This window comes from Peromyscus maniculatus, chromosome 8, assembly GCF_049852395.1.
Source record: "Peromyscus maniculatus bairdii isolate BWxNUB_F1_BW_parent chromosome 8, HU_Pman_BW_mat_3.1, whole genome shotgun sequence".
In the NCBI taxonomy this organism is placed as follows: Eukaryota; Metazoa; Chordata; class Mammalia; order Rodentia; family Cricetidae; genus Peromyscus; species Peromyscus maniculatus.
In genome coordinates, this window is record NC_134859.1 from 18905822 (window position 1) to 18932879 (window position 27058).

Sequence of the window (27058 nt, forward strand, 5' to 3'; positions counted from 1 at the left end):
TAACTGGACAGTTTGGCTCTAGTAAACCATTAATTTCTATGTTGTTTTTATAAGCCTGATAGTATTGCCTCTTGAAGTTAGCCACACATATCTTAATGAGAGACTAGAGCCCATTTGATGTAGCTGGCTAGCTAAAATGTTTTCCATATGTACAAATGTGCAATTTTCTGAGTGATGAGATGTTTTCAAATATTCTACCTTGAAATAAGGCTGCTCTTTGAGTCACAACGAGGTTACCTCCTAATAAACTCACCATAGGGTAGAGACTTTGCTAAGCTGACAGTCCACTTAATAAACCTAAGCTGTGGCTAGAGAGATGGCATAGCAGTTAAGAGCTCCTGCAGCTTGTTCAGAGAACCTGAATTCAGTCTGAGCATCCATATAAGGTAGCTCACGACCACCTGTAAGTCCAGTTCCAGGGGACCTGGTGCTCTCTTCTGGCCCCCACGGGCACTCTCATACAGTCACACACAGATGCACAGACACGACATGCACAGACACAGAAGAAAAAGAATGAAAATCTTTTAAAAATTGAAAGCTATTTAAGCTGAGTTATGCAGTCCCATAAAGAATTATTTATTTCTTCTCTTGATCTTGTCACTGCCTAGACACATAGTTTGATTCCATTGTTCGGCATCTAGAGAATATCATATTGACGTTGACAGGCTAAGAAAAGATGAAATTCCAAGGGTGGTTTCACACCAGACCATCATCATCGGTCTATGCATAGTGACACAGACTACAACATATACACAGGGCTAGACAAAGCTGATGCAGGGAAAGTCAAATCTCTACCTTCTCTGCTCTCAGCAACACCTGCTTGGGAGGGAGCCCTTGTGCATGTTCTAATAGTTTGTTCAGATAGTCTTTTCAAGTGGTATGGGTTAATAGGATTCTGGTTGTGTGTGTGTGTGTGTGTGTGTGTGTGTGTGTGTGTGTGTGTGTGTGTGTGTGTGTTTTCGAGACAGTTTCTCTGTGTAACAGCTCTGGCTGTCCTGGAACTTGCTTTGTAGATCAGGCCGGCCTCAAACTCAGAGAAATCCTCCTGCCTCTGCCTCCCGAGAGTTGGGATTAAAGGTGTGTGCCACTACACCCCGGCTGGACTTATAATTTTTATTTTTTTATCTTTCACACTCTTCTTTGAAGCTGCTTCATTGAAACTCCCCAGTAAAGGGAGACCTTAGTGGTGGAGTACCCTGAAGCTGTCCAGGAAGAGCCTCACCAGGCTGACTAGAAATTAAATCTCAGGTGGAAAGGCCTACAATTATATCATTAGGAAAACACTTTCAGAATTTTCTGATCCAGAAATGGTACAAAGGCCTGTAAATCTAGTACTTGGGAGGCTGAAGCAGAGGAGGATTGCCATTAGTTCAGGGCAAACCTGGGCTACTGAATGAGACTCTGACCAAAAAAAAAAAAAAATTCTGTTGTTTGGCATTTTCTTTTTAAAGGATTATTATTTCTGTGGTCTTACTTTTTCTTTCAAGATTATTTCAAGCTTGGAAGGTTTCTTGGCATTCTGTGGTCCTGCAATTTTATAATAGACAACTGTTTAAAATAGGGGTGCTGTGAGATCCTGTTCCCTACAACAAGAAGACATTCAGCTGGCAGAGCACTAGGGTAGGGTATAAGTTTTTTATCTGTGACCTCATTTTTTGTCTTCGGGGTCTCTTATATTTTATTATGCTACTCTGATGGCAAAGGATTTGGAACGATTTTGCTAAAAATCAGGGACTAATATTTCAGAACTTTTAAGGGTGGTGGTATTTTAGGACCCCAGAGATAATGTTGAGGAAGATAAAAGATAAGAGAAGGGGTCTTAGATATGGAGATAAGCTCAGTGGTAGAGTGTTTGCCTAGCATGTGCAAAGGCCCTAGGTTCAAATTTCTATTGCTGGAGAGGAAAAAAAAAGAGAGACCAGGTGTCTTTATACTAGGGCACCTTAGGCATTAAGTGGTCTATATTCAGAAATATCAATCTTATTTATGTAGACAATCTTTTACACATAAATGCCCTCTGTCACTTAAAAGTTCAGGTTGTCTATTCAAAAATGTAGTAAGAGCATGGAGAGGTGGCTCAGTGGTTAAGAGCACTGGCTACTCTTCCAGAGGGCCCAGGTTCGATTCCCAGCTCCCACATGGCAGCTCACAACTGTCTGAAACTTTAGTTCTAGGGGATCTGACACCTTCACACCAATGCATGTTGAATTATTAAAAAAAAAATTTTTTTTAAAAACTAGGTAAGAGTATTTCAAATTAAAAAAAACATTTTGTTGTAGACTATTAAGGTGTGTTACTTTTGTTTATGTTGTATTTGTTTAACTCTGTGAAAATGTGTTGCTATGCCTGTCTAAAAGCATCTGATCGTCTAATAAAGAACTGAATGGCCAATAGCGAGGCAGTAGAAAGGATAGGTGGGGCTGGCAGGCAGAGAGAATGTATAGGAGAAATCTGGGAGGAAAAGAAGAAAAGAGGTAGCCAGAGAAGGAGGGGGACACCATGGGCCAGCAAGCCATGGAGTAAGAGTAAGATTACTCAAGAAGTAAGAGAATGGGAAAAGCCCAGAGGCAAAAGGTAGATGGGATAAGTTAAGGAAAGCTGGCAAGAAACAAGCCAAGCTAAAGCCCAGCATTTATAAGTAATAATAAGCCTCCATGTGTGGATTTATTTGGGAGCTGGGTGTTGGGCCCTCCAAAAGAGCAGAAAACATCCAACAACATTTTGAACAAGAAGCAGGATGAAATATGATTCTTGGATTTGCTGGAGGGACAGGGATTATACTCTTGAGTATAGACAAAATGTCAAATTCACTATATTATTAAAACAATCTATACAGGCTCTCTTCTTACACTACAAACATTTTAGACTCATCTTGTCAACTTTGGCTTCTGTTTAGGACTCAGTGGCTTTTGGGTCTCTTTTGCTGGCATCGCCATTTGAAGAGTTGGAGTTGGGTTGGGCAATGGGCCCCTGTCCTTGTTTTCCCTCTGTCCTCCCTGCTCCTATCCCTCAGCTTTCTGGAACAGGTCACTGTATAGTCTTTTCTCTCCAAGGAGGTGACGGTGGCGCATCATCTTCTGGAAACATCTCTGTGGTTGCTCCTGCCACCCCTGCAGGAGGTTCACGCTCCTCTTCCCGGAACTTAGGATCATCAGGGCCTGAGAAGGAAGAAGGAAAGAAGGTCCGGAGACAGTGGGAGTCGTGGAGCACAGAGGACAAGAATACCTTCTTCGAGGGACTGTATGAGGTGAGTTGTAGACATGAGACAAAAACCCACAAGCAATCATCCTCCTGAGTTCTCACTGTTCACCTTGTGTTTCGGACAGTTGTCATCTCCTTCCTGGGGCTATTAGGGCTCTCAATTATGTTTCTGCACACTTCTCTCCTGGAGTATGTCCCTCCTCAGGGCCTTTCCTTCCTTGGCTATGCAGTGACTGATTTGGTAGGTGTGCCCAAGTACAGAAGGACAAACAGATACCTGTCGCCATCATCCAGAAGATATTATAGCTAATTTAGAGTCAAATTCCCAGACCCACTGTCTACTGAGGTGGCTGTGCCCTACCAGCTGTCTTCACTTGGAAGTTTGCTTCTCATTGCCTTGTAGTTATTTATGAACACACTTTCATTAACATCAGATGTGTTTTCATTGTGATCACTTTTTTAAGGATTTATTTGAATTTTATATGTATGTGTATTCACACCACATGCATGCAGTACCCCTCAGAGGACAGAAGATGCCAGATACCCTAGAACTGCAATTACAGATGGTAGTGAGCTGCCAAGTGGGTGCTGAGAATTGAACCAGAGCAGCCAGTGCTCTTAACTGCTGAGCCCTTTTGCTCATTAAAACAACAACAACAAATGCCTATATGTGCTGCAGCCATGCCCCTTTCTTTATGTGCTGTTGGGCTGATTGTTGACCCAGTTGTTGTAGAATATTATTTTAAAGTATGTCAGTTTTGTTTATGCTGCATTTGTTTAACTCTGTGAAGCTGTGTTGCTGTGCCTGTCTAAAACACCTGATGGTCTAATAAAGATCTGAATGGCCAATAGCCAAGTAGGAGAGAGAGATAGGTGGGGCTGGCAGACAGAGAGGATAAACAGAAGGAGAAATCTGGGAGGAGAGGAAGAAGCAGCCAGAGGAGGAGGAGGACATCACGGGCCAGCCACCTAGCTACACAGCCAGCAACAGAGTAAGAGTAAGATTTACAGAAGTAAGAAGAAGATAAAAGCTCAGCAGCAAAAGATAAATGAGATAATTTAAGTTAAGGAAAGCTGGCTAAAAATAAGCTAAACTAAGGCTGGGCATTTATAATTAAGAATAAGCCTCTGTGTGTAATTTATTTGGGAGCTGGGTGGTGGGCCCCCAAAAGAGCAAAAAACAAACAACAACATCGAGTAATAGAGTTGAGTGGTTGCAGTAGATGTGTCCCTTGGGCATGTGCGTGTGTGTCTGTGTATCTTCGTGTGTCCATCTCCAGGGTCTTGTGCATGCTAAACTAGGAATTTACTACCTGGCTGATTCCCAGCCTATTTATCCATTCTTGTTTATTATTTTTATTATTTTTATTCCTTACAAATTCTGTTATTGTAACTAACACTGTAGTCAACATCTTTGTTTGCATTCCTTATTTTAGATGACTTCTTTGGCATGTTGACTTAATCAGTGAGCCTTGTCCTCTTAATAGTTAATTCACTGGAGAGATGGATACACCTTGCCAAGTCCAGGAAGGACAAGCTCAACACAAAAATGAGGCCTGGGAATTTAGATCATGAAGTATTTACAGAAAATTAGAAAAGGAGAAACTTCTAATGGGCTACAGACTTGGTTTCATTATATTCCTATGGCTGGTATTGTTCCTTCCTGTGGCTGATAGGCCAAGTTCTGCCCTATCCAGGTTGGTGTGACTGACATGTCACATGATTTGGTCCTTGTTATCCATAGGAAGAATGAAATCGGTGCATATTAGACTTGTTAGGGTAGTTGCAAAGTCATTCAAACAGATATGAAAGGGCTCTTTTTTCTTTTCAGAGTTACAATAAAGCACAGGCTCCATCTGTATAGATTATACCTTGCTGTCAGGCATAAAAGACTTTTGATTTCTGATGGGTTGTAAGAGTGTGCAACTGTTAAAAACTGTAGCTACTATGATGTTTTCCTTCCTTCCTGGAGACTGAGCTCTGCAAGGTGATCTGGTCATCCAGCTGCAGAAAGTGAAGTGTGAGATGTGGTTGTTGATTAAAAGCAGTGAGGAAAGGTTGTCTTGGTAAGAAGACCCTCTGCCATTCTTCAGATGCACAGAGCCTCCAGTTGGGTTAGCCTTCTTGTTTCCTTTTCTACCAGCCAGGCATGTGTTTTTATGTAATTGTTTTGTTTTTGACTCTTACGCTTTCAACTTTTTATTTTTTTTGGTCTATTGGGGGCCCACCACCCACCTTCCTCATAAATACCACACAGAGGCTTATTTTTAATTATAAATACCCGGCCTTAGCTTGGGTTGTTTCTTGCCAGCTTTTCTTAACTTAAATTATTAATTATTCCATCTACTACTGTTTGGGTTTTTTTTTGTTTTGTTTTGTTTTTTTTTGCTCTTTTGGGGTGACCACCACCCAGCTCCCAAATAAATCACACACTTAATTATAAATGTCTGGCTTTAGCTTGGCTTGTTTTTAGGCAGCTTTCCTTAACTTGAATTATCCTGTCTAGCTTTTGCCTTTGGGCTTTTACCTTTCTCCATTTCTGTATATCTTTCATTATTTCTTACTTCGTGGCTTGCTGTGTAGCTGGGTGGCTGGCCCCTAATGTCCTGCTCCTTCTCCAGCTACTCATTTTTTTTTTTTCCTTCCCTTCTCTCCTCTCAGATTTCTCCTATTCTCTCTGCCTGCCATCCCTGACTATCCTTTCTCCTGCCTTGTTATTGGCTGTTCAGTTTTTATTAGAACTTCAAGTGCTTTAGACAAGCAAAGTAACACAGCTTCACAGAATTAAACAAATGTAACATAAAAGATGCAACACATCTTTGTATCATTAACCAAATGTTCCACAGCACAAACAAATGTAACACATCTTAAAATAATATTGTTCTCCATTTCCCCCATTTTGTCTAAATAAAAAGAAAGGTTTTAACTTAAACATAGTAAGACTATATACAATAACAATTATCAAGTAAGGAGTACATTCATAATGTCCAGTTCATTTGTGGCTGGCAAATTTAAAGAAAATACTCCATTATCTATCCTATCTTAGTGAATCTAAAGTTTTACACCTAATTTACTTTTTATCATAACTAAGGAAAACTGCAACTATAACTATCTAGTTTTCAACTCTATCAAAGACCCAGAAGGATGTAATATTATCTTACAACAGAGACATTTGGCTGCTTGCATAGTTACCCAAAGTTCCTCTGAAACGTTGGGGCATCCATCTTTAGCCTACAGGCCTAGAATATCTGGCAGACTTTTTAGTGAAGCAGGAAATCTGAAGGACTGTTCTGCCTTGTATTGGCAAAGTTTGTCAGTTACTTTCCTCTCTGTCCTATAGCATATCTGACATACTCTTCTGTGAATCAAGAATTTTGAAGGACTGTCTTGCATTGTTTTGGCAAAGCTCAACCGTTTTTTTCCTGTGTGTCTTGAATGTCTAGGCTGCACAACACATTGTCAGCAGTCAAAGGCAAGAGGAATTTCTTTGCTCAGTGGCTAACCTTGCCACAGTGAAAGCAAACTCCATAAGGAGTTTCTTCAATGCCCATCATCTATGAAGTAAATTGGTGCTGCCAGGAACAGATGTGTCTCATTGTCATGAAAATCTTTAGGTTAACAAAACATCCCCCCCCCCCCCCCCCCCCCCGCCCAAACCCAGGGCCTTGTGCTTGCTAGGCAAGCACTCTACCACTAAGCTAAATCCCCAAACCCAACAAAACATTTTCAATAAACAAGAGTAGAAACATAGTGTATTGTAACAAACATTACCTTAGCTGGGCGGTGGTGGCGCATGCCTTTAATCCCAGCACTCGGGAGGCAAAGGCAGGTGGATCTCTGAGTCTGAGGCCAGCCTGGGCTACAGAGTGAGTTCTAGGACAGGCTCCAAAGCTACACAGAGAAACCCTGTCTCGAAAAACCAAAAAAAAAAAAAAAAAAAAAAAAATTACCTTAAATTTGTATCAATATTCCAAAATCCTTGCCAATGGAAGTATCTGAGATTAATAGTTGTCTTTTTATCGTATATTCTTACATTTCCCTAAATGACAACAAACATCCATAACTCACCATATATCTAAAGACGACCAACCCCATCTCTTGGGCATGTGGTCATCGTGTTCCCCAAACTGCTTCCTGCTGTCTGTGGACAAAGTATCTTTAGGGTCCCAGAGAGAAAATTTGAGATAATGGCCAAGTCCTGGGAAGACCAGCTACAATCTTTGTTGATAGATATCACCTGTCAAGATTCAGGATGTCTTCCCTGATCAAACCTGATCAATATCATTACTGAAAGGAATCCAGCCTTTCGTTTCCTGTGGGAACAAAACTCCAACATAGTTTTCATTTACATTTGACAAATATATTTTTCTGCTTCCACTTTAAAGTTAAGGTAGCCCTAAAGTATCTAGATTGGCTCAATCCTGCAATCCTGCTCACAATCCCATGTCTCCCAGCAGCTGTCTCTCCCTCATCAGTTATCAAAAAAATTCAAAATCAACACAACACTATACAGGATCCAGACTCCCTGTGTACATAGCTTATTTTTAATTATTACTTCTCTCTTTAAAGACTTTATTTTTAAACTATTCATTTTTTTCCTATGACTATATCCTTTTTCCTTTCTTAAGCCTACATACATTGTTAAACACACTGTAACCTGTTTAGAGGTTTTTTCCATCTGAACCTCTTTTACTGTGTATCTCTAGTCTTTTTTGACCATGTGAGCAAACTTCAAACTACTAAGTGGCACAGACTTCTGTAAGGCTTTGGTGGCTGGCTCCATCTGCTTCTTGAGTCATGAAAGCCAAGCCTAAAACTTGCAGCCAGGTTGGAGGTGCATGACCAGGAACTGCATTCAACCAGCTATAGGAAGCTGGTACCTGGGTTGTGACAAGCAGTTTTTACTTAGCTTGCCGTTTTTAGTTTCTATTTAGCACTGCTGGCTGAACATCAGTGCCTCTTAAAAGAGCTATGTCCCGCCCCCCCCCCCCGCCCCCCCCCTCTCTCCCAGCTTTCTTAGGTCCTACATGCAAATTTGAGAGCCCCATGTTGGTACACTAAAATGTAGTTGGCTGTCTTTGTTCTTTTGGCTCTTTTGGGGGCCCCACCACTCAAATAAATTACACATGGAGGCTTATTCTTAATTATAAATGTCTGGCCATAGCTTGGCTTGTTTCTTGCCAGCTTTTAACTTTAAATTATCCCATCTACCTTTTGCCTCTGGGTTTTTACCTTTTTCTGTTTCTGTATATCTTACTTTCTTTCTTACTCCATTGTGTAGCTGGGTGGCTAGCTCCTTGCGTCCTCCTCATCTCACTCCTTCATCTCTCTTCTTTCTCCTCCTATTTAGTTTTTCAGCCTACCTATCCTTTCTCCTGCCTTGCTATTGACCGTTCAGCTCTTTATTAGACAATCAGGTGTTTTACACAGGCAAAGTAATACAGCCTCACAGAGTTAAAACAGATGCAACATAAAAGGATGTAACACATTTTTGCATCATTAAACAAATGTTCCACAGCACAAACAAATGTAACACATCTTAAAATAATATTCTAGTACATTTTTAGGTCTCCTAAAATCCTTGATTAGTAATAATATTATTAATGTTTTCTACGGTTGATACAGGGAGAGGAAGAGAGGGAAAGAGAGTTATTCAAGTTTGGTTGCTGTTGCTCTAATAAACACCCTGACCAAAAAACAACTTGAGGAGGAAAGGGTTTGCAACTGCCAGGTCATAAACTATCACTGAGACTTTGAAGTCCCGATAGGAACTTAGACAGGAACCTGGAAGCAGAAACCGTAGAGGAACACTGCTTCCTGGCTTAACTTCCCAGAGCTTGCTCAGCTAGCATTCTTTTTATACAATCTGGGATGGTCTGCCCAGGGGAAGCACTGCCTATAGGTTGGACTCTTCCACGTCAGTCATTTATCAAGAAAATGCCCCACAGGCCAGTACAATGGAGGCAATTTGAGGGTGCCTCTTCCCAGGTGACTCTAGTTGGTATCAAGTTGACAAAAAATAACAAGTACAAGAGTGTATATGTATGCCTTATGTCTCGTTTGAGTTCTGACTAAAAGACCCTGGTGAGACCTTGGTGTCTGTTTGGCCAGTGTAGGGCAAGTGTGGGCAATTGGTGGGATTATTGATAGCTGAGCATAAACGTCTGTTCTGAAAATTGTCTCTGTAATTTTTTTTTTTTTTTTTTTTCCGAGACAGTGTTTTTCTGTGTAGCTTTGGCACCTGGCCTGGAACTCACTCTGGAGCCCAGGCTGACCTTGAACTCAGAGAGATCTGCCTGCCTCTAGCTCCCGAGTGCTGGGATTAAAGGTGTGCGCCACCACCACCCGGCTCTGTAATATTTGTTAATGTGTGCATGCGCTCACGTGTACACATATAACTGTATAAAAATGCTGAGAATGAAACCTTTGTGCATGCCAGGCATGGCATTCCTCGACTGAGTAGATTTGCACACTCTCACTACCTTTTTGAGGAACCTAGTCTGACTTATTCCCCACCGGTGGAGATCCAGCTTAGGGCCACACTCCTGGCAGAGGAACCTGGGTGCTGGTTCTGGCCCTGAGGGTGCAGGTGGCGACTCTGCTTCTGTCTTTGTCCTGGACTTCAGTCTATTTCTTCTTTCTTGCTTAAGATACCCACATCTCCAACTTTCGTGAGGACAATTTTGGGCCTGAACTCAGATTGCTTTTTCAAGTGATGGGTCATCTAGACTCCACTCTGTGGCTAGAAGTGAGTTCTAATCCGATTGCTAGAAGTGAGCAAAGGTGGGCAGGTGGCTATGCCCTGACTGGAAGGCACCTTGGACCTTGGCTAAGTCTCTTTGGTTTCAGTAGTGTTTCTATATAGAGCCTACAAGTGCGTTTTCATTTTTTTTTAAATAATTAATCTTTTTAACCATACTATTCTTAATTTACTGCATTGAGAACTGTGGAGGCTTTGTCTCTGATGTGCTTCTCAAAGTACCCTACCCTTCAATGGCTTACAGCAGACACATGCAGGGTGATTGTAGGGCACATACTGAAGTCCCACAGTGTAGTTTGAGAATACAGATTCAGAAGTCATAAAATGAGGCAGTCAGGCCTCAGGGCAGTGAGGTTGTCTGTATCTGTTTCCTGTTCAAGTTAACAGTTGCTGAGGAGTTAGCCTCCCAGCTAGACACAGGAAGGTATTTTAGACCCAGCTTTACCTTTGCATGATTAGGTGCCTATGTTATTTTCCTTTTTACAAGATTGGGTCTCAATCTGTTGCCTAGGCCTGACCTTCAGTTCCCCATCCACCTAGCTTAACTTTGAGTATCTGAATCCTGTTTTTTAAAGCAATGAGTAAGTTTTAATTTAAATTAATTTAACTTTTCATTTTGAAACTATTTCAGACTTTAAAAATATTACAAAGAGCCAGTGAGGTAGCCCAACATGTCAAGGTGTTTGTCATCATGCCTGACCACCTGGCTCGACCCCCAGGACTCACATAGTAAAAGGAGAAGACTTGACTCCCGCAGGTCATCTCTAACTTCCACCTTTGTACTGTGGTGCATGCACTCCTATGTACATATGTACATACACCAAAGCCCCAAAGCAATAAGACTCCCCAAAACCTAAAACAAAATTCCCTGTCAGCGATGGGTCCTTAATATAGCTAGCCCAGTTTTACATGAGATCTGCCCCAGTTGTGACACCAGCCTGGGCCACTCTTTTCATGTGGGACCTTCCAGGCCATTCTGGGTATCAAGACAGCAAATACCACATTTTCCATCCTTCCTTTTGACATTGGTTTAAACAGCCTGGCTGCTGCTTGCCTGACACAGCGGCCACTGTGGGATTTGCCAGTGAGTCCCGTTCCCATTGTTTCATGTAAGGGAGTTCCAGGTCTCTTTAAGAGGGGCCTTTCCTTCTTCTCCCAGGTTTTTTGTCACATCTCTTATGTGTACATGTGGATTCGTGGCACCTACTTTATTATGTGGATCACAATCTCATGGTCCCCCAAGGGCTACCCAGGATGAAGCTGTTTGTCCCAATGATAAGTTTTATGCCTTGCTTGCTATTTTAGTTTGTTTGATGCTGTCACAACATGCATTGGGCAGTTTATAAAAAACTGAAATCTCTCTCCTCTCCCCAGTAGAGACTGAACCCAGGCCTGTATGTGCTCTGTGACTGAACTATATCCCTAGCCCATAGTGGCACCTCATTTTTACATCTTGTGAACAAGGAGAAATGCTGTGTCCTCTCATGGCAGAAGGGCAAGTTATTGGAATGCTTCCTGAAGCTCCTATTATAAGGGCCTTATTGTCACCTTATTATGAAAGGAAGAACCTTTCATAGCTAATTACCTCTCGCATGCTTGCCTTTTAATGCCATCACATCTACAATACCTGAACTTTTGAGGGTACACTAAAAAAAATGGCAAAATCCTTACCTTGGTGTCCATGGGCAGGGATAGTTCTGTCCCTGAGTTCTAGTGCTGCTTTATTCTAATTAAAACTTGAGATTCTGCTGGGTGGTGGTGGCATGCACCTTTAATCCCAGCACTCGGGAAGCAGAGGCAGGTGGATCTCTGTGAGTTCCAGGCCAGCCTGGGCTACCAAGTGAGTTATAGGACAGGCACCAAAACTACACAGAAACCCTGTCTTGGAAAAAAAACAAAACAAAACTTGAGGAAGCAAAGTTGGAGTTTATATGTGCAGAAGCACCTTGAAGGACAGCCTTCTTGTGCATAGTTGGTTCCTTTTTGAGTCTTGATGATGCCTACATCATACAAAAAAAAAGTTTTTATTTTAACCACTGTGCTTTTATTGTGGACTTTTTGTTTTCTAGCATGGAAAAGACTTTGAAGCCATTCAGAACAACATTGCTCTAAAATACAAGAAGAAAGGCAAACCTGCAAGCATGGTGAAGAACAAAGAGCAGGTTCGCCATTTCTACTACCGCACCTGGCACAAGATCACCAAGTACATTGACTTTGACAATGGTGAGTGTGCCCCAGACTCGGGCTCTGGGAGACCACCAGGCATGGTTGCTTCTTTTCAGGCAAACACCCATCGCCCACTCTTTATGACACCATCCTCACTCAGCGGCTCACTACTGGACGTGCCTTCTAGTGCTATGGTTGGTGGCATACCCAGAGCCTGTTGGTCAAACTTAATTGTGAGGAAGTTGCTTGCACCTCTGTTACAGGAACCTTACTACTGTTTGAGTTGTGTTTTCTGTGTTCCAGTGTGTGTGTATGTGTGTGTGTGTGTGTGTGTGTGTGTGTGTGTGTGTGTGTGTGTGTGTGTGCGCGCACGCAGGAGTATTGGATGACAGACTTTTCCTGGGAAGTAAAACACCACAAACATCTACTCATCCCAGACGGGGAGCCTATGACAGACAAGACCAAAATACCAATACCACTAAACTCCAGTTTGGTGGACCAGTGAATTTTTTGGGCACTACTTCCAGGAGTATGACTCAAGGGTTACTTACAGTAGCAGAATTGACTGATGGCTGCATCACCCAAGCCCACACCAGTAGGTGTGACAGCTCACCAAAGCTGGAATCCTGGAGCACACTGCACAGCCTTCAGTCAACCCAACAGGTTGGAAAAGTGGTCTTCCAAGGTGGTTCAGTTGGTCTGAGCCTCTTACAGGCAGTTTTGTTGATCTCTAATTCTTCTAGGCATCTGGCTTTCCTGAGAGTTCTTTACAGTTTGATTAGACTGAGAATAATTCTTAATAGTCTTTACTGCTTATACACTCTTGCAGAGGGAGTCTAGCCTAGTAAATCTGGTCAATTTCAGGTACTTGCTAGAGCTATTTTGAGTTGTTTACTTCCTTTCTCTCTCTCTTTTTTTTTTTTTTAATGTGCAATGATGTTTTGCTTGCATGCATATCTATGTGAGGGGGTCAGAAGCCCTGGAACTGAAGTTACAGACAGGTGTTAGCCACCATGTTGGTGCTGGGAATTGAACCCCAGGTCCTCTGGAAGAGCAGTCAATGCTCTTAAGTGCTGAGCCATCTCTCCAACCCATTACTTCCTGTCTTAATGGACCTTCCCTGTAGGAAGTATTTTACCTTTCCCTAAAAGATACTGTTGTAAACATACTGTTCTATATGATCGTTCACTTTCTCTTTATATCCTATGTCTCAAGAAGTTTCCCATCGGGGCTGGAGAGATGGCTCAGAGGTTAAGAACACTGGCTGTTCTTCCAGAGGTCCTGAGTTCAATTCCCAGCACCATATGGTGGCTCACAACCATCTGTAATGAGATCTGGCTCCCTCTTCTGTCCTGCAGGTATACATGCAAACAGAACACTGCATACATAATAAATAAATAAATAAATAAATAAATAAATAAATAAATAAATAAATAAATAAATAAATAAATATCTTTAAATTAAAAAAATAAGAAGTTTCCCATCAAGATGGAGGAAGGTTTTTACCTGGAAGGAAACTGCCTCACAGCAAAGGTTCTGGGTGCCCCTATGAGTTTGGGCATTGAGATAAGTTGAGCTGTGGGTGCACAAGAAAGCCTGAATTGTTCTGGTCTGCTGGGATGGATGCTGGCCTTGCCAGTACTCTGATCCTCTGTGTTGCAGTCCATAGTCTAATCACCTGTCTCTCCCTGTGAAACTTTAGCCACCTCCTCCTTCTGTTCATGCACTGTTCATGCACTTTTTCTTGTCTTGTTGGAGCTCACAGTAAATTCTGAAAATCATTCCAAGGCAAAGGGTTTGTTCCAGCTGCTCTTAAAGTCTCCCCAGTGAGAAGATGACTAATGAGTTAGGGTTGAAAGACTGCTGTGGATCAAGTTATATACCTGATGAGATGATTGTGTCTGGTTTGTTTACCAAGCTCTACCTTCAGGCCTTGTGGATGGTACAAACTTGGGTGCCGTCCATGGCCCTGAGACACAGATGTTCCTTCCCAGGGTCTGCTAAGTCTGAGATTTTTTTCATGGGTTAGTATCGCAAAGTATATAAAGCTGACGTTTCTTTTCTGTTCCCTTTCTCTGTAGAACCGCCTGCTGACCCCAAGTTTCTCAGGCTCCTGGCAGCATCATTCCTTTAGCTCTCTGGCGCCATCAGTTGTGAGGGATAGAGGCTTCAACACATTGTAGGATCATGCCTCCGTCCTGTTGACGGCACAGTTATCACACATGAAGGGCTTTTTTTTTTTTTTTGGTTTTTCAAGAAAGGGTTTCTCTGTGTAATCATCCTGGCTGTCCTGGAATTCAGTCTGTAGACCAGGCTGGCCTCGAACTCAGGCATCCACCTGCCTCTACCTCCCAGTGCTGGGATTAAAGGTGTGTGTCACCACCGCCTGGTTAGAAACAGCCTTTTTTAAATTTGATTATGGATCTCCCAAGGTTCTGATGGGCCGTCATTGGACACATGCAGCCAGCAGCCAGGCACCTTGACACTGGCCAACCTTTACAGCTGGCTTTAGCACCTGGGGAACCTCAGGTCAGGGGTCACTAGTGTGTTTTGAATTGCCCAGGGGCCTTGTGTGCTGTTATGTTGCATCATGCAGAGCAAATTCCTTGTATTTCAAGCAGTCTGTTGAATTTACAGAAAAAGTGCTCTATCCTTGGGTTATCAGGAGGCTTGTCTGAATCCTTTAGCATCGCTAAGAAAGAGCCAAAGCAGAAGTGAGAAGGGCGTGTGTTGTGTCCTGGTGTCTGGGATGACCACGACTGGGTACTTGCCAAGGCAGGTCATCACTGGAAGTATAACTCCCTCTTATCGCAGCTCCGTGCTCTGGCCTCTGTGTGCTTCATCTGAAATTTTAGTAGTCTTACAGTCCTATATTATTTCCACACAGAAAACAGGTCCCTGAATGTTGCTTCTGATGTGTGTGGAAAGAAAGTAGTGACTACATGCCTACCTTTCTGCTATTATCTACTGTCACATTTGGATTTTCTTCCAGCAGACTTGATGTTCTCAAAGGAAAGCTCTGAGCTTGTACCAGTATATACACTAGCCCAACACTCCTTGTGAAGGAACACAGGAAAACACTGTGCCTGGGGACCTTTTTTCTCCCTGGGGTTCCTACTCTCCAGCCTTCAGCTGTTGCTGGAGGGCTTCTCTCCAGGTTCCACCAAACCCCGAAGTCCCACAGTCCACGTATAAAATAATCACTCAGACACTCATATTACTTATAAACTGTATGGTGTGGCAGGATTCTTGCTAACTGTTCTTATATCTTAAATTAACCCATTTTTATAAATCTATACCTTGCCACGTGGCTGGTGGCTTACTGGCGTCTTTACATGCTGCTTGTCCTGGCAGTGGCTGCAGTGTCCCTCCCTCCTTCCTGTTTCCCCAATTCTCCTCTCTCTTTGTCCCGCCTATACTTCCTGTCTGGTCACTGGCCATCAGTGTTTTATTTATATAGAGTAATATCCACAGCATTCAGCTATTTTTCTACACTTTTTTATTTGATGCTATTCTCTTTCATTTTTTTGTTGTTGCTGTTTTTTTTTTAAGTCAGAGTTTCTCTGTGTAGCCCTGGCTATTCTGGAACTAGCTCTGTAGACCTTGCTGGCCTGAAACTCAGAGGTCCACTTTTTGCCTCCTGCCCCCCAACCCCTCTACTTAGCCCCCACCCTTCCTCCTGTGCTGGGATTAAAGGTTTGCACCACCACCACTAGTCTTTTTTTGGTGTGTTTGTGGGGCCTTTTTTCCTTTGATATTTCAAATAGTAAATTTGTTAAAAAATATTTTTTGTTGCAATATGGTCCACATATCCTAAAACTTACCCTTCATCATCATCATCATCATCATCATCATCATCATTATTATGAGTTTTTTTTATTCATTTTACATACCAACCACAGATTCCCCTCATCTCCCTCCTCCTGCCCCAGCTTTCCCCCCCAACCCCACCCATTCCTACCTCCTCCAAGGCAAGGTCTCCCATGGGGAGTCAGCAGAGTTTAGCACACTCAACTGAGGCAGGTCTTAGCCCCTCCACCCTGCACCAAGGCTGCACAAGGTGTCTTACCATAGGCGCTAGGCTCCAAAAATCTGGCTCATGCACCAGAGACAGGTCCCGATCCCACTGCCTGGGGCCCCCTAAACAGTTCAAGCTAAACAACTGTCTCGCCTATCCAGAGGGCCTAGTCCAGTACCATGGGGGCTCCTCAGCTATTGGTCCACAATTCAAGCATTTCCACTAGTTTGGCTGGCTGTCTCTGTACATTTTCCCATCATGATCTCGATGTCCCTTGCTCATAGAATCCTTCCTCTCTCTCATCAATTGGACTCCTGGAGGTCAGCCTGGCGCCTGGCAGTGAATCTCTGCATCTGCTTCCATCAGTCACTGGATGAGGGTTCTATGATGACAGTTAGGGTATTTATCCATCTGATCATCAGAGTAGGCCAGTTTAGGTACCCTTTCAACTATTGCCGGTAGTTAAGGTGGGGTCATCCTTGTGGATTCCTGGGAACTTCCCTAGCACCCTGTATCTCCCTATTCCCTTGATGTCTTCATTTATCATGGTATCTCTTTCCTTGCTTTTCTACTCTGTCCCTGTTCCAGCTCGAACTTCCCGTTCCCCTATGTTCTCATCTCTCATCCCTTGCCCTCCATTACCCCCCCTTCACCCCCAGTTTCCTCATATAGATCTCATCTGTTTCTTCTTTGCTGAGCAATCCATGTGTCCTTCCTAGGGTCCTCCCTGCTAGTTAGCCTCCCCGGAGCTGTGGGTTGCAGTCTGGTTAACCTTTGCTTTACATCTAGTATTCACTTATGTATGAGTGAGTACATATACCATGTTTGTCCTTCTGAGTTTGAGTTACCTCACTCAGGATGATACTTTCTAGTTCCATCCATTTGCCTGCAAATTTCATAGTGTCATTGTTTTTCTCTGTTGAGTAATACTCCATTGTGTATATGTACAACATTTTCTTAATCCATTCTTCAGTTGAGGGGCATCTAGGTTGTTTCCAGGTTCTGGCTATAATGAATAATGCTGCTATGGACATAGTTGAGCATGTGTCCTTGTGGTATGATGGAGCATTCCTTGGGTATATGCCCAAGAGTGGTGTTGCTGGGTCTTGAAGATTGATTCCCAATTTTCTGAGAAACTGCCACATTGATTTCCAAAGTGGCTGTACAAGTTTGCATTCCCACCAACAGTGGAGGAGTGTGCCCCCTGCTCCACATCCTCTCCAACATAATCTGTCCTCAGTGTTTTTTAATCTTAGCCATTTTGACAGGTGTAAGATGGTATCTCAGAGTCGTTTTGATTTGCATTTCCCTGATGACTAATTGAGCAAAACAAAACAAAAAAAAAGTGGCCCATAAATACGATAAAATGTTATTCAGTTACACAAAAATATAGGTGACCCATAATCATGAAAAAAAAAAAAAGCCAGGAAAAAGAAAAAGACCATATATGCTATGAGACCATTTGCATGAAACTTCCAAATCAGAAAAATTCAAAGACTGTAGAAAGGTGATTGTAGCAACTGGGGAGGGTCAAAGTCAGTAGGAAGGCTAATGGGTAGGGGACTTCTCCGAGGTAATGAAAATATTTTAGAACTAGACAAAGGCAGTGGTTACAGGACATTATGAATGTACCAAATGCTGACCTACACCAACCTCACATCTGACAGAGGGCTGATCTCCAAAACACATAAAGAACCCAAGAAACTATACATCAAAATACCTAACAGTCCAATTAGCAAATGGGTTACAGAGCTAAACAGAATTCTCAACGGAAGAATCTCAGATGGTAGAGAGACATCTGAGGAATTGCTCAACTACATTCATAATGTCCTGTAACCACTGCCTTTGTCTAGTTCTAAAATATTTTCATTACCTTGGAGAAGTCCCCTACCCATTAGCCTTCCTACTGACTTTGACCCTCCCCAGTTGCTACAATCACCTTTCTACAGTCTTTGAATTTTTCTGATTTGGAAGTTTCATGCAAATGGTCTCATAGCATATATGGTCTTTTTCTTTTTCCTGGCTTTTTTTTTTTCATGATTATGGGTCACCTATATTTTAGTGTAACTGAATAACATTTTATTGTATTTATGGGCCACTTTTTTTTGTTTTGTTTTGCTTTTCAAGACAGGGTTTCTCTGTCCTGGAGCTCACTCTGTAGACCAGGCTGCCCTTGAATTCTGAAATCTGCCTGCCTCTGCCTCCCAAGTGCTGGGATTAAAGGCCTGTGCCACCATGTCCAGCTCTATGGGCCACATTTTTGTTATCCATTAGATCTTAAATTCCTTTTGAGAGTCTGACATGGTCTTCGGTTCCTTTCCTCAGGAAAACCGTCAGAATTGGTCAGCCCCAATATTTTCGGGAAAGCAGAGGCTTTGAGCTAGGCCACGTTCCAGAATTGCCCTAGTGTATTCATTTCCTGTTGTATACAGCTGAATGTTCGTGCCTAGAAGAAGTCTCTGCTTTGAGATGACCTTGATAGTGCCTCGACGGTTGTTGGTTTGCTCAGTGTTCTGTAATGTAAAGTCTCTGCAGAAAACAGTGGCTACCACAGAGGGGTCACTCTTCTCTTGCCAGATGCAAGAACCCTGAGCTCTCCAGGCATGCTCTGCTGTTCTCTGTGTACTGGGTGTACTGGTGGTACACAGGATGGCACTAGGCTAAAGCACTTGAGAAACAAGATGAGGGAGCAGGCAAAAGTATAACTTGTGTCCATTTCAGCTTCTCAAAGGAGCCTGTGAAGTCTAAATAATCCTGTGGTTACATATTGAGCCATGTCCCCAATTGTTTTCTTCCTATAAAGCCGGCACCTATTGGTGACATTAGAAGGATGGATGTTGGAAGAGACTTGTTGGATATATATATCTGTTATGGCCTGGGGAGGGCCTAGGCAAGTGGGAAGCTGAGTTCTCAGGGCTCAGGCTGATGGTTCGCCTGCACTTGGGGAACCTATGCCGTGAGGTGTGATGGTGCTGGCTATTCAGCTCTTCCTCCTTTTTCCCTGAGAACACTCCTCGTCAATCAAGCCATTTTCTTCTGCAGGAGACATTTGCTCTGCCTGTCAGGAATAATATTTAGACCTCACCCCTTATTTTGTAGATTTATTTCACTGCTCCTCCTGTATGCTTTTTGCCAGTTTCTCCCGAGTTCAGCTATATGCCCAAGGTGCTGTTATCCACATGTGATCAGTCTCAGCCTCTTGAGAGTGTGCTTCCAGTGTTCTTGTACAAACAGGCTGTACCCTGTGATGTCTCTGTCCCTGATGCCTAACATCTGTCCTTTTATCTTCCAGTGTTCTCTCGAGGGCTAAAGAAATCATCCCAGGAACTCTATGGTCTTATCTGCTATGGAGAGCTACGAAAGAAGATCGGGGGTTGTGAGTACTGCTGCTGTTCTTGGATCATCCTAGTGGGTTGTTGTCCTCGTCACCACTGATCTCTAGTGCACAGGAATGCCTCTGTTTGCTCTCCAACTTCTAGGTTGAAATTATTTTGACAACAGAAAAGTTGAAAAAAGATAGAATGACCGTTCCTTCACCTGGTCTACCATTTATTAATGTTTGCTTATGCTTTTCACATAGACTTATACACACAGGTGCATTTTTTTCCTCACTGCCATTGAACTGTACATCCTTTTTTTTTTTTTTTTATAATTAAGTATTTTTTCTAATTGCAAATGGACTGAATATCGTAATTATAATTCATTCTCTCTCTCTCTCTGTTTTTTTTTTTTTTAAAGATACATTTATTCATTTATTACATATACAGTTTTTTTCTGTCTGCACACAAGAGGGCGCTAGATCTCATTACAGATGGTTGTGAGCCACCATGTGGTTGCTGGGAATTGAACTCATGACCTCTGGAAGAACAGCCAGTGTTCTTAACCTCTGAGCCATCTCTCCAGCTCCTGAACTGTACATCCTTATACTACACTCTAAAGACCTTAGCCCTGTGCCCTGGACTAGACACTTCTAAATACCACCTGTCCTGATTGCACTGGGTCATCAAACCTATCAAAGGGTGCTGTATCCTGCTAACTTCCTGCCTATATCCGGAGTCTTTAGAACATCCCCAAGTGATAGTCAAGTTCTTTCCCAGGATTACTGCCCCATAAGCAAAGCCATCTGTTTGTCTATAGTGCTTGCATTGCTTTTTCATGACTGCCTACCTGAGCCAACATAGGACAGGAGCCTTAGTTCTGGCTGAATCTCCATAGGTCCTAGCCTAACCACCTCAAGGCTGCTTGTCCTCATCCTAGCCTGTGACCCCAGCACAGGCATCTGCTAGATGTGATGTCCAGGACTTCTCACTTTATGCCCATTCCTCTCCCTTCTTCCTGTTTCTTCCAGGACATGTCTCATAAGGTCGTGTCTAATTGGTTTGGCCTCCTCCACTTGGGCATCACCCCTAAGCCTCTCGATGTAGAACCTGCTAGACATAGGACTGCAGAGCCTTGTTCTTGCCTTGCCTTTCCTCTTCATTAACCATCTTCTCCTGCACATCTGAGCTCCAGTGTCCCAGTTCACACAAGGCTGGGTCTCCTTGACTTAAGCTTTTTTGTACTCCATTTTTTTCATGTGTTAGTGGTGGTACATGGAGAGGTTGGTTAGTGTCCATCTAAGGGCTATGGAGTGCCTGGCTCTTGCAAGACCATGCCTGTGTTTGCCTCTTCCAGTGTTCTTCCTCCTTTCCTGAAGACCCATTTCCAACAGGGCCCTTCCCTTTAGAGTGAGAGCTTTCTTTACTTACTGTTCATCTGAAAAGCCTTCATTTTTGTTTGCATTCTCTTTTGGCTTTTCGAGACAGGGTTTCTCTGTGTAGCCTTGGCTGTCCTGGAATTCACTCTGTAGACCAGGCTGGCCTTCAAACTCACATATGCTTCTGCCTCCTGAGTGCTGAGACTAAAGACTTGTGCCTCCAAGCCCTGCTCTGTTTTCATTCTTAAAAGAAGTTTGTCAGAGTAGAATTCTGATTTGACTGGTTTTGTTTTTGTTTGTTTTTTTTTTTCTTCTTCTTCTTTTATCATGTTTACAACTGTTCTCCAGTTGCTGTCCTGCACTATCATAGAAAGTCCTTTAAGTCTTCACAGGTTCACATTGCATCTCTGGCTGCTTTTATAATTGTGTTCTTGTTGATTCTCTGCCTGGTTTTGTGAGTGAGGTCCCGCTATTATTCAGTCACTCAATACTGTTGAAGAATTTTACAGTGCATACCCGGTGCTTAGCCTAGGTTCTTGTGTTAGCTTTGTAATTCCTGCTTTCCTGTGAAGACATCTTGAGGACAGTGATGAGGACAGAGAAACTAGGGCATTAGAGTCGTCATTTAGTAGGCCTTTCAATTCAGATTATAACTGAGAGTCCACATACAATCAGCAAGGACCCAGTGAGATACCTGAAGGAAGCAGTTTTCAGACAGTATGGCAGTTGTGGTTCAGCAGTACCAGACTATCGGGGACAATTCCTAGAAGAGGAGGTTACCTGTACAGTGAGCACATTAGACCCTTGAGACAATGGTTAGGAAGAGGCTGTGGGGAACAGACAAGGTACTGGTCAACTTTACTCCAGGTGCAGATTCTTTAAGATGTAGAGCATTCATTAGCAAGATCTGGAGTCTGTGTGGAAGGCAATAATTTGGGCATTTATGGTTGTTTACTTGTAACTACCCCATGGCCTCATTTAGTTTTCTTTACACTTAAAGGTATGGATGACAAGAATGCAACAAAGCTGAATGAACTCATTCAGGTTGGGTAAGTACAAGTTACTGTGTATGTTGTTCATTTACTGAGCCACAGAGCTTGAAATATGTGCTGTTTTCCTTTATTTTCTTTTTTCTTATAATTTCATTCTTGTGCAAATTGTTTGTGAGTGCTGACGTGTATTGTGGTGCTTGTGTGTAGGTCAGAGGACAGCTTTTAGCAGTCACTTACTGTGGGGTGTGTACATATCGAACTCAGGTCATCAGATTGTGTAGTGTTCTAATTTGCTTTCTGTTGCTCTGATAGACACCATGACCAATAGCCATTTAGGGGAGGAACGGTTGATTTGACTTACACTTAAGATCACCGTCTATCATTGATGGAAGTAGGCTGAAACCATGGAGGAATGGTGCTTAACTGGCTTGCTACCTAACTTGTACTCAGCTACCCCTCTTATACAGCCCAGGCCTACCTGGGATGATTTTGCCCACAGTAGGCTGGGCCCTCACACTTCAATCATCAGTGAAGACAGTTACTCACAGATACAGCCACCAACCAATCTGATTTGAGAGAGAACATATCTCTGCACATTTTCTTATTTTTTTTCTTCAGTTTTTCCAAAGGTCTCTGTCACTTTTCCTGGTAGAGATCAGCTTTCTTGCCCGTACCTAGGTTATAAATTTCACTACCTAGAAGTTCCACTCTCTGTCCTGTTGCTATGTTGTGTGTCTTGCTCTGCATCTTCACTTGGCTAAAAGGTTGATACTTAGTCATACCTCCTTCCTGTCTTTTCATAGCTGCCCTCTGTCCTGGGGGTCATGCTGTTCCTGATGCTTCTGTTGCTGCTGCTATGACACATTGTAAGACGCTTGTGAGGAGGGTCCCTTATCTAGTTTGGGGCCATTGTTGAAAGCTGTGTCCTCCATCTATCTCTTTCCCTCCAAGTCCCCCAGGCCATTCCCCGACCTTGAACATTTGGTCTGCTTTGTCATTCAGACTCTTCTAGCTACTGTGGGCAAAACAGTTTTTATATCTCTTTTGAGATATGACCTCCCCAAATCCCTATTACTTTCTGTTGCCTCTCTCCCACAGACCTGGACTTTGACTTTTAGACATTATACATGTTGGAGTGAGCATCTAGGGTTTGGATCTTGTCCTTCCTGGGACTGGATTTGTAAGCCTTCTTTCTTGCTTTTTCTTTCTTTCTTTCTTTCTTTCTTTCTTTCTTTCTTTCTTTCTTTCTTTCTTTCTTTCTTTCTTTCTTTCTTTCTTTCCTTCCTTCCTTCCTTCCTTCCTTCTTTCTTTCCTTCTTTCCTTCCTTCCTTCCTTCCTTCCTTCCTTCCTTCCTTCCTTCCTTCCTTCCTTCCTTCCTTTCTTTCTTTCTTTCTTTCTTTCTTTCTTTCTTTCTTTCTTTCTTTCTTTTTTTCTTTCTTTCTTTCTTTCTTTCTTTTTTTCTTTTCTTAATGAAAGTTTTTCATTTATTTTACATACCAACCACAGTTTCTTTCCTTCCTCTCTTCCTGTTCCCTCTTCCCGCCTCCTTCTACATCCCCGCCCCCCACCCCCATACATTCCTCCGTTCAGAAAGAGATAGGCCTCCCATGGGAATCAGCAAAAAGCATGGCATCAAGTTGAGGCAGGACCAAGCTCCTCCACATGCATCAAAGCTGGGTGAGACATCTCTGCATGGGGACTAGGCTCATGCGCCAGGGACAGGACCTGATCCCACTGCTAGGGCCCCCACCAACAGACCAAGCTACACAACTGTCACCCACATGTGGAGGGCCTAGGTTGATCCCATGCAGGCTCCCTAGCTGTGGTCCAGAGTCCGTGAGCTCCCACCAGCTCAGGTCAGCTGTCTGCGTTCCCCCATCATCTTCTTGACTCCCTCCCCCTTGCTCATACAGTCCTCCTCGCTCCTTTCAGCTGGACTCCAGGAGCTTGGCCTGGTGCTTGGCTGTGGATTTCTGCATCTGTAAGCTTTTATTTTCATGAGCAGCCCAGGCCTGATAGGGTTGAATCACTGTAGAAGAGCACTGTGATCTGCCAAGACTGCTGGGTGGCCTTAAATACCAATGAAGTGCTTGGATATATCTTGTCTCAGATAGAGTCAGAAGCCATCAGAAGGTGGGACTACCAGTTGTGTTTGTTGAGTGATTAAGAGGTGGAATTGACTTGCTCTGTGTCCTCATTTGTTATGGTATTATCAGTAGGTAAGAAGTGTCCTATGAGGGCTAGTACCACCCCTATGAATTCATCTGGCAGGAGCAGATCTTCCCTGATTTTATTTCAGAATTCACTAATTGAAACTATGTGTCTCAGGCCCTTTGCTTTGTCTCATGAACGAAGCACAAGGCAGGACATATGGAAAGGCAGACTCAGTACTGGGGGTAGGCCAGTGGTACATCTTCATTAGCACGGACTCTGGCTACTCAGTGTGTGCATCTAACAGCATGTATGCCCCAGGAAACATCTGGGCAAGGAACAAGAAGTACTTCCCTAGCATGTATGAGGTCCTGGGTTCGATCCTCAGTACTGATAAAGAAAAAAACGAAACAAATGTAGACAGTCTTGTAGGGACAAATGAACAGGATAACTTTGGATAGAGTAGTTTGAGATTGCTTTATACTCATGCACAGCAGGTGGATGGGTGTACCAGTGTTCAAATAGGCTGAGTCAGGCACAACTTTTGGTGCTGCTTACACACGCATCCCTGGTTCTTTGAGAATCAGATTGGAAATGGTGATAGCACTGGAGCCTGAAAGTTCCTGGATCCTGTGTTCATTGTGTGGTTCTTTTGCTGAGCAGATGACCACCCTGGATGGGTGATTTGTTTTTGTTTTTGTTTTTTTAACAAGGCCACTATTGATGGGATTCACCTGGCCCTACCACAGTACCTACCTGGAATAGATGAAGCAGATGACTAGAGCGGGTTCTGGGTGTCGATAGGGTGAGTGTTTATGTCAGCATGGGTTGCAGCTTGTGGCAAGAAGAGGAAACAATGATTCTTGATTAGGCCAATGTCTTAGGTAAGACCCTGAGAAACTTCTGAGTAGCACTAGGGAAATTGATAGGCACCTCCCACTCTTACTTGATGGATGCCTCACCTAGTACTGTCCAGCAATATACCATGGTGTTCTGATAGCTTGTGCAGAGATTTCTGTATGAACCTCTGGGCATGTTGAGACAGAAAGTTTGTACATTGTGCTTGTCCATTGGAAATGTCTAAGTGACTGTGTGCTGTCATGAGAGGGTGGGTGCTGGAGTGGAGGCTGCCTTGGCCTTGCACCAGAGGCAACCCTTTTTCTGTGCCTATAGGTGTGTTCTTATGTGCATGTATGTATCTGTACAGCATTACATTGAAGTGATAGCTGGGAGTAGGAACAGGAAGGGGTCCTACCTTGAACATCTAGAGACAGCTTTCTGAGGTACAATGTTTAGGCTAAGGGCACACAAGGTGCAAAGGAAAGGACTGAGATGACCACAGTGGCTACAGAGGAGAAGCCAGTGTGGTCTAAGGCTGGTGGGTTGGGGCAGGCCTTGTTCTGCTGCATGCACAGGGTTGCAGTGGTCTTCAGGTATTTGTGGAAGCTAGAGGAGGCACATCAGGAAAGTCCCCTGTGCTGGGCAAACCATTCCTTTGGCTCCTGTGAAGAGTTAAGTTAGGGGTGCATGTTAGGACTGATATTTAGTGGTTTTTTGTTGTTGTTGTTGTTGTTGTTTTGTTTTTAAGTTTTATTTATGTTATGTGTGTGTTTGCCTGTGTAGATGCATGTACATACCCTGGTGCCCACAGAGGTCAGAAGAGGGTACTGGATCCCCTGGAACTGGAGCTACAGATAGTTGTGAACCACCATTTGGGTGCTGGGAATCAAACCTGAGTCTTCTGAAAAAAACAAGTGCTCTTAACACTAAGCCATCTCCCCAGCCCCCATTTGGTGTTGTAATATGTTACATATTTTTACATATTGCCTATTGTTATATGAGTTTGACATTTGGGGTTTATATATTTTATTGAATTTTGTAGCTTTTACATTGATTTTATTTTTTAGAGTAGTTTTTAGATTTATAAGGAAATTGGGTAGAAGAGCGCAAGATCCTCCTCAAGGCTCTGGGTTCTATTCCTAGTACATCAAAAATAGCATTGTTACAATTGATGAGCCTGGTGGCTTGTTCTTTAAATCCTAGTCCAAGGAATTTGAGGTAGGAGGATCATAAGACAGTTGTGATTCCTCTGCTAATGCTTGGTTATCATTGACTGGGTTTATGTTAGGGATCTCGGTGTCAGACATGTTTAAGATTGGACAGATGGACGGGCGGTGGTGGCACATGCCTTTAATCCCAGCACTCGGAAGGCAGAGGCAGGCAGATCTCTGTGAGTTCAAGGCCAGCCTGGGCTACAGAGTGAGTTCCAGGAAAGGCGCAAAGCTACACAGAGAGTCCCTGTCTCCAAAACAAGACCCCCCCCCCAAAAAAAAAAAAACCATGTTAAAAAAAAAAAAAAAAAAAAAAGATCAGACAGATAGATGTACAGTGCAACATCTCCCTCCCTACCATTATAATCTCATTCAGAGTACTTCCTCTGTCTAAAAATCCATTATCTGCTGTCTATTTGTCTCTTCCTTTACTGTTTCAGAGTCCTGCTTTTCCCTGAGCTTCATCTGGTTGGAGTCAACCAGTACACAGCCTGTTTAGATTGGCCTCTACCATTCACGGCTCTGTGAGTTTAACAAGAACATCATAGCAGGGAACATCTAGCCCATGCCTAACCCCAGGCCACCATAGTGCTACTTTTTATAATGCTTTCCTTTTCTGAACAGTCATTTGTTTGGAACCATCACGTAAACTATGAGGTTGGTTTCTCTTTTTGAGCAGTGTGCATAGGACACGTTCAGGCATTGTACAGAGCCCTACAGCTCACTGCCTTTCCCTGCCCAGAGGGGTTAGTAGCATGAACATACCTATCTGTTCATCTGTCCTTTGTGGAGCCATACTGGGTTACTCAGGGTTTTTTATGTTTATGTAGAGCTGACTCCAAGGCTAAACTATGAGGCTGTTTTGTGAGCATGGATTTTCATTTCACCTGGGCATCCCCCAAAAAGAGATGTGGACATGTATCTGTCTTTACTAGAAACTGTCTTCCAAAGCCCAGCCCAGGTGCTCCAATGCTCCCAAGGACTTCTGATATGTCCAGCTGGTATGAAGTTGCTTTGAGTTGT

The 27058-nt window shown here is 43.1% G+C and overlaps 1 protein-coding gene across 1 annotated transcript in view; it reads left to right on the top strand.

Moving 5' to 3' along the window:
• Nucleotides 1-27058, top strand: part of Cramp1 (cramped chromatin regulator 1) — a 64405-nt gene that overhangs the window by 10835 nt on the left and 26512 nt on the right. Inside the window, exons 3-6 of the mRNA XM_006971660.4 lie at nt 3054-3247; nt 12031-12184; nt 19438-19521; nt 21842-21890. Of these exons, the coding sequence (XP_006971722.1) occupies nt 3054-3247; nt 12031-12184; nt 19438-19521; nt 21842-21890 (481 nt within the window). The remainder of the gene's footprint in view (nt 1-3053; nt 3248-12030; nt 12185-19437; nt 19522-21841; nt 21891-27058) is intronic.